Consider the following 13,148-nt stretch of genomic DNA (forward strand, 5'->3'; position numbering starts at 1 on the left):
GGCTTGGCGGTGGGAAGTTTAGACACCCTGTCTCCCAACCATTCCCGAGTTATGAGCCGGCAATGAGAATAGAGCGAACTATTCTTGATGAAATATTCCCTTGATTTTCCACCAAAATTCTTCATTAAAAAAACTGTACGACGTTTGGTATACTTGGCAAGTTTATTCTGCTGCTACAACTCACAGAAACCTGTATTTGTATAGTAAAGTTCTCCTAACCCTACTTTTAAACATAAGCTTCAACAGTTTAAATAGGTATTCTCATTTTACTACTTGTCTTGATATCTTCCTGGCAATAATACGCCACTGGATTCAAATCTTTTAATAGAATTTTCTTCAGTCGCAACAAACTTGAAAACCTAGTTTGCTTGATAATAGTGGCAAAGCAATTCTCTTTTATTTCTGACTAGTCCAGGAGACCAAGAAAGTCAGCCACTTAATTGTCCCTTAGATAATTTCTGTAACTATAAAAATCACCTTTAACACGTTTTCTATTTTCCAAGTTAAGATCTGATAGGAAATTTTTCTGTTTTTAGAACTTACATCGCTAAACTGAAAGCTTAAAGTAAATCACGATGCACATGGCACTTGCCCTCTCTTTTCGACATTGGAATACATGTACTAAACCACAACTTTAAAAGCACTTAATTATCATTTTTGGAAGCTTACTGACGAAACTTTTCCTCTGAAAGTTTCAGTTCACCATCTAAATTGATGAAAAACTGAAGAGTGTAGCAAGGGGGGAGGGGAGGGAGGGGAGGGAGTGATGGGGATCCATATCATGTTTCACGGATTTTAACTACGATCATTTAACGTTTTATCACGTTTCGAATCTTTCACATAATTCCGTTGACATCCGGAAAATCACAAACTAAAACCATGATTTTTGTCTTACACATGATAATCGTTTTTAACGAGTAATAGTGTGGCTAGAGGGAGCAACTATGAGAATATGGAATATGCTATGATTCCTCATGAGGAAAACACCCCCACTTATTTCATGTTTCAAGCCAAGGTAATATCCAGTCATGACACAGGAAGTACACCCTTTACATACTCACTTGTATAATAAGTATACTTCTTCGAAGTATACATATGTATGACAAACTGCTATTAACTATTTCCCGTAGTAACAGTAAACTAGCTCACATTTCCACCTATATTTAGAGCAATATCTAATCTTATAGTGTAATCCTGTGATACAAAATGCAGAAGCACTAAACAATTTCAATTTGTGGAATGTTCGTTGCATGGAGTCACACCAAATTGGCCTCAATAACAGATATTTGAGAGAGAAAAAAACACTCTCCATTAAGTAGATATTCAAATAATTTTCCTTACTGACAGATGACTCTCCATAGTAACACTTAACAACATGTCACAGAAAACTATTCCTATGCATGGCATAAAATTTTTGCCTCATCTTTGAGTACATCTAAAGCTTTTAAACAGAATACCTAGGCTGAAACATCAACAAGCCATCATGGTTGGTATAATTGGGGTGGCTATGTTTATGAGTGATCAAACTCTTCAGTTTGTAAAGAAGAGAAACTAGCTGTAATGACTCTGTTCATTAGGTACATGTTACTGTCCACTGTGCAGTTAGTGAAAGTCCTTCCTAAGCCAAGATTGTACCATTCAGTTATTGTTTAAGTAGATTCTCTTCCTGAGCGTGACAACTGGAGCTGGGCACTGCTTGTAACCCTGCCTGGTGAATGCATCGGACACTTCATCATTTACCTTTACCATCATGGTCATAACATCAAACCTCTCGCAATACTTTCGGAACACTTCACAGAGCTTTGAAACATACCAGGAACCATGCACCTGGCTCCGCCAGCTAACATAACCTGATGATGATCAATTGCAAAAAAGTTAGACAGCAATGATTCTAAGTCAAGCCTCTGCCAAGCAGCCTCTCCTGGGGACTGGGCAAGAGGCTGCTTAATATTTGGTGGTGGAACAAAAGGCATTCAAGTGTGGTGTCAACTTTATTTTGTTGAGGTGTAAAGCACAAAAATAAACAAAAAAACAAACAAAACAAAACTAAACAGAACAAAAAAACACACACAATTGCACTAGAAAGAACTTCAAAATAGGTTTATAAATTTATGTGAACAAAACTAACAAAAGTAAAAAACCAAGTACAAAACAAAAGCAAACTGAGCCAATAGAAGAAGCTGGTAGAAAAACAATATGATGTAAAACACTACAAAATGAGGAATTTTAGTAAGTGCTATGTTGGGACTCGTGTACATACACTGTATAATACATATACTCTCAAGTAGTATTACACTAGTATACTATTTTTTTTTTTTTAAAGTGCACACTTCACAGCACTTCACTTACATGTAATGTGCTTTTCATTTTATCAGTTTCACTTTCAGTAAGCAAGGAAAAACCAAACCATGTTCCTGCTGATTACTTCCAATAGACTTAAATGTAGTAAGGTGACACAAAATGTGTCTATTACTGTGTAAGCCCTGTTAAGGGAGCTTCTTTTAATAAAATGCATGTATGTCTCCAAAAGGTCACAAACAAAATTGTAGAGTCATTCTTAATGTAATCCTATGTCAACTCTGGGGCTTGAAGAGTTCCTAAAAAGAGCCACAAACATAAACTGTTTACCTGGAGGAGTGGCATAGCCAAGGAGAAAGTGGCTTTCATTTGGCTCTGCATTATGCCTCATTGCATCCTCGGGATTGCTTTCCACTGCATCTGTTTCAAACCGTGCTCCTCTATCACGATCTAGCCCTCTGCAAGCCTGGATAAAGAACAGTTTAGGTTTATGGGCGAGAGAAGGACATGCCACGCCCTTAAACATGGATGTGATATCTTTGATCTCTACCAGTGTGCTGTCTGTGCCATAGATCCCTCCATTAGCTCCGTGGCTGAGTAGGCAGCACACAAAGCAGTCAAAGTTCCTGTGATCCATAGTCGAAATACCTCTCAGAACATCATAGATATCTTCTGACTCAAGGTCTGCCCTCACAATTACTTCGAAATTCAAAAACTCCCACAACTCACGAAGGTGCTTTACATCCTTTTCATTCCCTTGCCGATCTCTCAAGTCTGGATTTCCTTGAAAGTGCTCATTGCTTATAATCAGTGCAATGCCACGCGGACGATTTGTCATGGGGTATGAAGGCATTGCTTCTTCTTCATCCACTCCTAATTGTTGCATGGGTGCAAGGATTTCTGCTGGATTGGGCATGGCCTGAACAGGGTATCGTGGCTCCACATTTCCAGCATCTGAAGTTTGAGCTCTGCTGAAGAAGCTTGGAGACAGCAAAGGCACAGCTGGTGGCCTGGACTCACCCATCTGGTGCATTGTGGGCTGTTTCCCTGTCACTAATGGTCTACCTGATGGTGGCGTTACGACCATTTGGCGTTGGTTGTTGATTTGCATTGGAGGGGGCTGATCATCACTAGTACTGGGAGATACACCCCCTAAAATTAAAATTCCAAAGTATCAACTTATAAAGTGTACTGTAAAAACATTTTATTATACTATTGCAAAATGTTACAGTAGCATTTACCTTTCTAGATCACTTTTTGAATTTTCTGAAATGTGCTGTTTATTTTCCAATCATGTGTAAAAACATTTAATTTTCAACTGATGAAGGTGTAGGCACTAAAAGTTGTTGCATATTATTTAAGTAATTGAAAATATCCAGTGTCAAGTGGTTTTCTCACGATGTCATCCATCTCTTAATGTTTGATGGTTGCTCCATTTTTTCACATAAATTGAAAACCACTTTTATATTAAAGTTACATGTATTTCCTTTGTTTTCAGCTATCAACAAGGCCCCATTAGGGGGATCTAAGTATCCCACATCCGTTTAATTTTGGCCTTTATTTCCTGTATCCCGAAAACCCCTTATGGGACCTCAACAATGGTAATTTCAAAATAGACATAAAAGAAACTGAAAAAAAAATTAATTAAATAAAAAATAAAAGCAAACTGGTTTAATAACTTTCAAACTAAGCACAAATCTACATGCATGAAAAGCGAACTTCAATCAAATGAACATACCCTCTGATTGAAATTTCTTCACCTTCTCTGCCAAGTCGCGGCGATGTATTTCTTGGAGCATGTCTGCTAGGTGATCCAGTTTGCATGGCCCAAGATTTCCTTGTTGGATCATATACTTGAACAGATCCTTTCCATTCTGAACTTTTTCCTCTATGCCATCTGCAATAAGTCATTCAACAACTAAGTTCAGAATAAAATGACAATGACACACTTAGTTGTCATTCAACAACTAAGTGTGTCACATATAAGTCACTTACCACCTAATTATAAGTATCACTTTTTTTCAAGAATTCTTTTCATCGTATAACTCATAACTGGTTGATCATCTGTGCTCAATGTTCATTAATTACATGTACATGGAGGCTTTTAATTGTTACTTAGACAGTAACTGGGTAATGGTTCACAGAAGTCAAATGTAATATAGTGCTTGCATTTCCTACAATTGTTCCCAGCAAAACTTCCAATAAAGGTCTCAAATTTCTGAAATCCTGTTTCAAGCCTACAGTTGATATAGTCACTGAAAAATTAACCTTTAATAATAATAATAATAATAATAATAATAATAATAACATGATATGATATGATATATGATATGATATATGTTATTATATGGAGAAGAGTGTTTTACTGGGAACTAAACCACTCGTAGATTCCAAACGCCACTTCATCCGGGACCCGAGTGGCATATTTTCCATATGTCACCTTTGTGAGTGTCATATCGTTCAATGACGTCACGATTCCCGTCTTTTGCTTTTGTTGAATTGGTTTCAATATTTAGTCTCCATATAATAAAAAGAACATTACACGTTGGCTCGAAGATATGAATTTTATGTTCTCGTGGCAAGAATATCTCACGAGTGAGCTTCGCTCATTCGTGAGATATTGTTCTTGCCACGAGAACATAAAATTCATATCTTCTCGCCACTGTGTAATATCCTCTATATATGATATAATATATAATAATAATAACATAATAATAATAATTGTTATCCACATGGTCTATCGGCTCAAAATATTAGATTTACCACTGATTGCGTTATGAGTTTGCTTTCTTATGAAAGTCTTGCGCATTTTTTGTTCCATCTACAAACTTTGATGTCACAAAAATAGAAAAAGGCGTCAAATTTTTGCATCTGACTACTTTGAAAGTTAGTGGAAACCCCTATATACAGAAGATTATTAGAGAAGCAGACCCTGAGTTTGAACCTGAATTTTTACACTAGCAAAAAAGAAATGGCTTTATACATGAGTGGTTAGAGAGTTGATTAATTTTATACAAATCAAGTCACTTGTGATCTGTATCTTTCATTGTACACCACTCAATAGCAGTGCAAGCTAGTTAGCTGCTGGATGGAGTCTGCCCACTGGATTATACTAGACATAACTAATCAATGACATAAATGACATCAATGAAATCAATGAGTAATCAATAGGTAATCGACAGGTAATCAGTTGATTAGTCATTGATTATTGCTGATGATCAATGAGTAATCGATGACTAATCGATGGGCCACAAAATTTTTGGTCATTGATTGCATTGATTAGTCATTGATTGCATTGATTAGTCCTTGATTTCATCTATTACTCATCGATATCATCTCGTGGTTGCAAACGTATTTGGTGAAGAAAAACAAAATTAAAACAACTTAAATGTAAACAGATGTTTCCAGGTTTATTCTTTTCAGCTTAAGTAGTACATGGAAATTAAGCTTCAGAAGGTTCTCCAGTACCTCGCAAGCTGGTTATGTAACTGCTTATGATGGATGTTTCCCTAAGCCGAAGCAGTTTTACTTTGCTGACAAACACCCAAAAAAAAAAATCGATAACCACGTAGTCAATTCTTGTCAGCATACTTGTTAGTTTCATTTTCAGACTGGTTGGTTACGGTTCAGTTGTTTTGTTATTAAAGAAAGAGTTGGGTAAAGTGAAATATTGCACAATTGAGAATCATCTGTATTTGTGATTAGGACTTTCCGTCTCGACATCATCGACAGGAACTTCAGATACAAGGAAAAATGCATCTAACATAGATAAAAGAATCACAAACGAAAAAAAAAAGTTACAAGAAAGCAAGAAAAGTGTCTTTCGTGTGCAGTATAATAGTTGATGAGTAATCAATTACATGAATGAGTAATCGATGTCATTGATGAGTAATCAATATGCCACAAAATTTTTGGGTTTCGATTACTCATCGATTACTCATTGATTACCAATTGATGTCGTTGATCATCGATTAGTTATGTCTGGAATATATTGATGGGTAATCCCCCCCTCCCCTCCCTCCACCCACTTCCCCTATGCAACCAAGCAACCTCAGGGAACATGAAGCCACACAGCACATGACTTTTGGATTGCACAATTCCAATGAAAATGCAACAAGGATATTCTGTGTAGTTGTTATGTCATCAAAAAAGAAAAACATAGTTACCAAAGGAAATACTTCAAGATGCTCTCTTCCTACTTAATATAAAATCACAAACGGAGTTGGGAGGAATAACCATCAGTCTCTAATACAATAGGCCTTTTGCAGCTGGGGTCACGTGACCAAATTTTTCCTAAAAATTTTTTGTATTATGGGCTATAACTAAAAGAATGCCAGAAATGGAAAGAGCGCATCGAAAATACCAAAATGGCCAAGTTTGAGGCTCCAGGAAAAAACAAGTAAGTTTATACCATAGTTTGAATTTTCGGAAAATTTAGAGGATTCGTATGGAAAATGTTGCTGGAGAGCAAGGTCTTACTCTCCAGCAACATTTTTCCATACAAATCTTCTTATTCTTTCAAAAATTCAGACCATCATAAAATCTCATTCTCTGATGATGGGGGCCTCAAACTTGGCCATTTTGATATTTTCGACATGCTTTTTCCATTTCTGGCATTCGTTAAGTTATAGCTCATAATTTTATGAAAAGTAGGTCACGTGACGGCTTAGCTGCAAAGGGCCTATTCTTTACACTCGTTATTTACAGCACAGTACAGTACAGTATTTCGTTACGGTGTCGATCTGGCACAAATTTACCTTGACCCAATCAACATCTAAAATAATGTTAAAGCAAGTGAGCTACTAGTGACTAACCCGGTAGATTTGCGACAAACTTTAGTGATTCGACGTTGTCCCGTGTTAACTCGTCACTGAGCTTCATCAGGAAAGCTCGATAATTCCTATCAACTGAATTACTTCCCAAGGCGCTCTCCGTTTGCATCGTGACATCTCGTCCACTTGACTGAATCTTGCCAGCTAGATCAGCTCTGCCAATCTGGTTCAGTAAACCCTCTAAGAAGCTCAGATTTTCTGGCCTTATCAATCGCTTCTGAAGCATAATTTGGAACAAGGCACTCGCTTGCGTCGCTTTTTCAAGTTCACCGAGTGGAATGCGTTCATGGCACAAGTGCTTGAGATTTTGAAGGTCCTGGGACCGCATTTCGTTAGAAATCCTGTACAGGAGACGGGTAGTTTCAGCAGAACTATCCATTTTTCATCAGAAAGCGACGAATATTCGAAATTGCCGCTACCTCCTATCTTCTCTAATCTTCTGTTGCCGCCATATTGGCTTTCCGGAAGTATGAGCAGGGAGTGGGTTCCAGACTTGACGTCATTGCACAAAAATAGAGTCATATTTACTTCACTCGGCACTTCAGCCACTTGTTGAAGGAGTTAATTTTTTTTCTCCTATTTAGTGGGTAGGTAACGAAGGAAAAGAAGGAAAAATCAAATTTTCCACGATTATTCGAAATACAATTACGCTATGATCAGAGACCGAAGGTCAAGAATTGAACTTCTAGTATGACGTCACGAACTATTTACAATCCCATGAACTCCCGCGCGCCGCGTCCCTTCCTCCTCTCTACCTTTTTGTCAGCCTCCAGCCGATGCTACCTGGGGTGTCCTAAATTTTCCCTTCTTTAACCCTAGAAATGGTAAGAATTGAATAAAAAGAAGGCAATCCTTAGCTTATTTATTGTCTTACCGTTTCTCTGATTATATTCTTTACTAAGGGGATGTTAAGATGGCGTAGATATTTAGGGATGAATTCATCGATGTTGGGACACCGATCTGATAGGATTCCTATATTTCTTCGAATAGGGATTCGTTAAAGTAATCAAGAACAAAGCGTATTTCAAGCGTTTCCAGGTCAAATTTAAGAGAAGACGAGGTTAGTTATAATTATTTTGTCTTCGTTATTTTTTTCTACCGGCTATCGATGAGCTGTCTGGTGAAACTGCCTTATATTTAAAAGTCTTAGAAAATTCACGGTCACATGGTGGTTTGTACATTTTCATTTGCAGAGGGTAAAACTGATTATTTTGCCCGCAAACGTCTGGTGACCCAGGATAAGAACAAGTACAACACGCCCAAGTACCGTTTTGTTGTTCGCTTCACTAACAAGGACATAGTTTGCCAGGTTGGTAAAACGATTTCCAGTTTTACATACCACTTGTTGCCCATATTCTTTGTAAACAATGTAGAGATACATATATTTTTAAAAAAGGTGGTTGTTGATCTTTTATAACCCACCCACAAATTTTGGTGCGATTTTATTGGTTACTTTATGTCACGTGGTGAAAACTCACAGGACAGTTATCACGCAATAACCCTCACCTGCGTCGATATTTGTCCTCCGATTGCTTCCGTCAAAAAGAAACACAGTCAGCACAAGAGTTTAAAATTTTCCTTCTCTTATTTTACAAGAAAGGAAACCAAACTTGTTTTGTTGCCAGTCTAGCGATACTGATATTAAATAGCTGGTCGCTAAATGCTGTTCGGGAAAGTACATCAAGTTTTTGAGTTTTTGAGTTTTTGATCTAAGGCACATTATGAGAGTTAATTTCACATGACAGCTGGTCAAGTTTTGGTCCAATCACAGTGGAAATAAAGTTAGTTAAACCAATCAAAATTAATGTACTTGCTTGTTTACGTCAATCACATTCATTCGCCATCAGATCACCACTGGTGTTTTTACCATGTTTACGAGCGGTTTAATTGTGATATGAAAGTTAATGGGAGGGTGATAATGTCCTTGGCTGATTGATTGTCCTCAAAGTTTCACATTTGCCCTCGAAGCTTCGCTTCTCAGCCAAATATTCACTTTCGTGTGTGTGGACATTATCAGCTGACATACCAGCCGCCTGAAGGGGTTTATTTACTAATTATACCGTGGCACAGAAAATACAGCTGGTCAGAAATTATACCGTAAAGCTGTTGTAGACTTGACAGCATTACGTCCAACCTTCCCATCATGCACCATGTGTATGTTGCATTGACTCTGTTTTCCACTGTATTTTCTATGGTATGGTGTTGAGTAGTTATGCTATTTGTGAGATATTCCATGTTATTTAAAACTGGATCATTGGATAATGCAATTTGAGAGTTTTCATTGGCTTAGCCATCATGGGTTATGAGCCATTTATACTGTGCTCTACAAAGATGGTATATGCGTGATTTCTATAAGTTGGGGGCATTTTTAATAAAACAATTATTCCACTCGCACTTGTTGGATATGAGATGATTATAGCCAGCTTGTATCCAATGCGCAATCGTGGAATAAGTGTTAAGTATACCACTCGAAAGCGTTGCATAAGCTGTATATCTCAGCTATGCAATAAGAAGTTTGCCACAGCTTCAGACCTATAAAAACACCAGAGGTGTGTTGTTCGAAAGACTGATAATGCAATCCCCTAGATAGTGATTTATCTAGTGGATAGTGTTATTCCATTTTTGATGGTTTTGCCATTACTTATCTACTGGGTGATGTAATCAGCTCTTTGAACAGCGCATGCCACCTCTTTCAATGGTGCAGACTGCGTAATTGCTGCAGTATTCAGAGCTTTACTTATCATTAATACGCCGGTACTTTGCAGATAGCGTACGCCAAACTTGAAGGAGATGTTATAATATGTGCAGCTTATGCACATGAACTTCCCCGTTATGGCGTCAAGGTCGGGTTGACCAATTATGCTGCAGCGTACTGCACAGGTCTTTTGCTAGCACGTCGTGTAAGTATAGTTCGTCTGTAATTTTCTCTAATGTATAATCTCATTCAGCTCACAGCTAGAATAATTACGGTTTTGTCTGTTCAAAACTTGATGATTGTGTTCCTTAGAACGAAAGAGTACTATCAACTTTGGTTCCTATGCCAGACTTAAATAATCTACCAGCCTATATCCTGGAGTTAATAAATTAGAATACCATATTAGTTATGAAAGTTTGTTTTCTAGCATGTCCTGTAGGGTGCAAATATTTTCTAATTTTCTGTGCACCTTGTACATGAGGGAAGTTTTCTCCTTCAAAAAATTCAAGGGATAGTTGAAGACTACCCTCAATCTTGTTTTTTGAAGCTGAAAGTTAGAATTTTTTTCTATAAATTTATAATGATTTGTATTTTATCCTTCTGGTTTTGCCAGGCAGCTAATTGTGTGCTTTTCCTTATCAGCTGCTCACTAAATTGAAACTGCACGAGATCTACACTGGAACAGAGGAGGTCGATGGAGATGAGTACAACGTTGAAAGTGTTGACGGATCTCCTGGTGCCTTCAGGGCCTTCTTGGATGTGGGGCTGGCTAGGACTACCACTGGGGCAAGGGTGTTTGGTGCTCTGAAAGGAGCTGTTGATGGGGGCCTAGACATCCCTCACAGGTATGGCAGGAAGATAATCACAATCCAAAATTTTACCTTTTCTCTAGTTAGCTATTTATTTTTCTTGATACAATTGTGGAACATTTCTTAGCTTAGGTGGAACATGTAGTCAATTTCTTTCGTTGATATTTTACAGCATGAAGCGTTTCCCTGGCTATGATAGCGAGTCCAAAGAGTTCAGTGCAGAAGTTCACCGTAACCACATCTTTGGACAGAATGTTGCCAAATACATGCAAGAGTTGAAGGATGAAGATGAGGAAACTTACAAGAAGCAGTTCTCTCAATATATCAAGAATGGCATCGAGCCAGATATGGTAATGATGTAATATTATGGTTACATTGTACAATTAAATGATCTCTGTTTATGGACACTTCCAAAGCAGACTCATAGTTCTAGCTCAACCAACAAACAAACACCACATCTTAACCTACCATATAAGTGGAGACCTCCTATTTGAAATTAAAGCAAATCTAACTCTCTATGCTGGATCCCCTGGGTGCATGCTTACAGAATGGTTGACTATACATCTATTACTGACAGTTACAGCTCTTAGACCCAAGTGTACATGTACTTTAACTCAGATGGGAGGCTTAATGTAAGGTCATCTACTTGAATTTCAACTTTTAAAGAGCATTGAAGCGTAGAACTTCCTCTTTTGACTTGCAAGTCTTATTTGTTTAGAGTCAAACTGAAGTTGTAAGATGGTTAAACAACAAAATAAATAAATCAAACACATGTTGTTTTCCTGAGAATTTCTCTTGATGTCTTCCGAGGTGAAGTGGAGGGAAACATTGAGATTTTAGGAAAAGCAAAACTACTGTTTCCCAAGGAACCAGTGATCAAGTGTTTTGTTCTATAGCTGTAGTTTGGAGTAACTTAGTTATAAGTCAAGGAGAAGTCAAAGTAACCTATGGTTAGTGGGAGAGTGGGTGACAGTTGCTTAATTAATGCCCATTTAGATTTAGTCGTTGCCACATGGCCATAAATCAACCAATGTGAGCAAGTGTTAGATTCAGTTTAAATCCAGCTTGATAACAATCAGTATTATTACATGTACTGTGTATTTTCTGTCACAGAAAATTCATAGTGAGCTAAACTACTGATAGGGTATTTGTAACAGTGGTTTTACAGATTACAAGCCATCCATTTTGTGCCAAAAAATGTAAAGATTACGAATGTGGTTGTGTGTTTTCTTATGTAGATTCTGATTTGTGTCCATAGATTGAGGAGATTTACAAGAAGGCTCATGCTGCCATCCGTGAGGATCCTGAGGCGAAACCTGCTCCAAAGAAGGACGTACAACCCAAGCGGTATACTTTGGCTTTAATTTTTGTTCTCTTCACCTCTGTGTTATGTTCCCAGATAAGGGGTGGTGGGGGGTTATTTTACCTTAGATGATCCCCCTTGGGAAAGAAACAATAAAATAAGGCTAACAAGGAAATGCCCACTAATCAATTTAGGGCCAGAATTTTATTGCCTTTCTTTTATTATTTCTCAGCTAAATCCATCACATGTTTATTTTTCCCTTTCTAGCCACAAGCATAGCTGTTTCTCAAACTGTGTTATCTTATTTAGGTTCAACCGCAAGAAGATGTCCCTTCAACAACGCAAGGCCCGTGTTGCTCAGAAGAAGGCATACTTCCTAAAGCAGCAGGGTGAAGGTGACGATGATGATGATGACGATGGCAGCGATGACGAATGAGCTAGTTAACCCAATAAATTATCTTCAAAGCACTCTTGTTTGCAGTTGTTATGATTAGGTAGATAACAGTGGCTTAGCTTGTGTAGCAGGCATTCATTATTTTCAAAAGTATGCAAAGGGAATGAAACTGCGAGCTAGTGCGAAAAATAAGGAGCACCTCTTTTTTTGCCCACCCCCTCCCCACCTGTTCCCATTTTTCTCACCCCAGATGCGCCCGTTTGTGTGATTGCTTGCTTGCTTGATCTCCCTCCTGGAAAAGGAAAGGAAGCATCTGCAATGCAGGCTAACTGGCTGTCCAAAGGAGGCCTAAAAGCATACCCTATTGCACCAAGTTTTTGGTGGAAACAAATTTGATTTTTCATTATTTTGCATTTGGTGTCATGAACAGAAAAAGGTTTCTGAAAAATTAAATGTCAATTCCTGTTGATTAAAAATTCAAACCAAATTTTCTTTAGATGCGCAAATATTTTAGCTTTGGATCATCACATACTCTTTTTACATATTCGTATACAATGGTGGTCAGTCCATTTTTTGACAACTGATCAAATTTGAATGATTCAATCAAAACAAAGGGTCTGTTATCTGTACCAAACTGTCAGTTCTTGTGTTAAATGTTTGGTCAGGGCAACAAAACCATGAAAATTAGATGTCTTTTGAAAAGTATGCAAAATTACAAAAATTGGCAACAAGAATGATGAACTATCATCCTGTACTACCAGAATTTCAAAGATGTGAAAATTACTTGCCATATGATATATTTACCTCTTATTACTAT

At 37.7% G+C, this 13,148-nt stretch overlaps 2 protein-coding genes across 2 annotated transcripts; one reads left to right on the forward strand and one right to left on the reverse strand.

Annotated features, from left to right (window-relative positions):
• Positions 1–17: 17 nt before the first annotated feature.
• Positions 18–7,798, reverse strand: LOC145487206 (caspase-8-like). Its single transcript, XM_081465933.1, has 4 exons — positions 7,113–7,798; positions 4,037–4,195; positions 2,629–3,450; positions 18–1,850 (listed from the first exon to the last, which is right to left on the reverse strand). Exons 1-4 carry the CDS (start codon positions 7,507–7,509, stop codon positions 1,639–1,641), a joined length of 1,590 nt encoding a protein of 529 aa, XP_081322059.1. The 5' UTR covers positions 7,510–7,798; the 3' UTR covers positions 18–1,638.
• A 91-nt stretch (positions 7,799–7,889) lies between these two features.
• LOC145487216 (large ribosomal subunit protein uL18-like) lies at positions 7,890–12,427 on the forward strand. The gene is made up of 8 exons (XM_081465944.1): positions 7,890–7,954; positions 8,121–8,190; positions 8,324–8,439; positions 9,896–10,030; positions 10,468–10,670; positions 10,807–10,984; positions 11,893–11,981; positions 12,247–12,427. The coding sequence occupies exons 1-8, from the start codon at positions 7,952–7,954 to the stop codon at positions 12,371–12,373; spliced, it is 921 nt and encodes a 306-aa protein (XP_081322070.1). The 5' UTR covers positions 7,890–7,951; the 3' UTR covers positions 12,374–12,427.
• Positions 12,428–13,148: the final 721 nt, after the last annotated feature.

Source organism: Orbicella franksi, chromosome 1 (assembly GCF_964199315.1).
Source record: "Orbicella franksi chromosome 1, jaOrbFran1.1, whole genome shotgun sequence".
Classification (NCBI taxonomy): domain Eukaryota; kingdom Metazoa; phylum Cnidaria; class Anthozoa; order Scleractinia; family Merulinidae; genus Orbicella; species Orbicella franksi.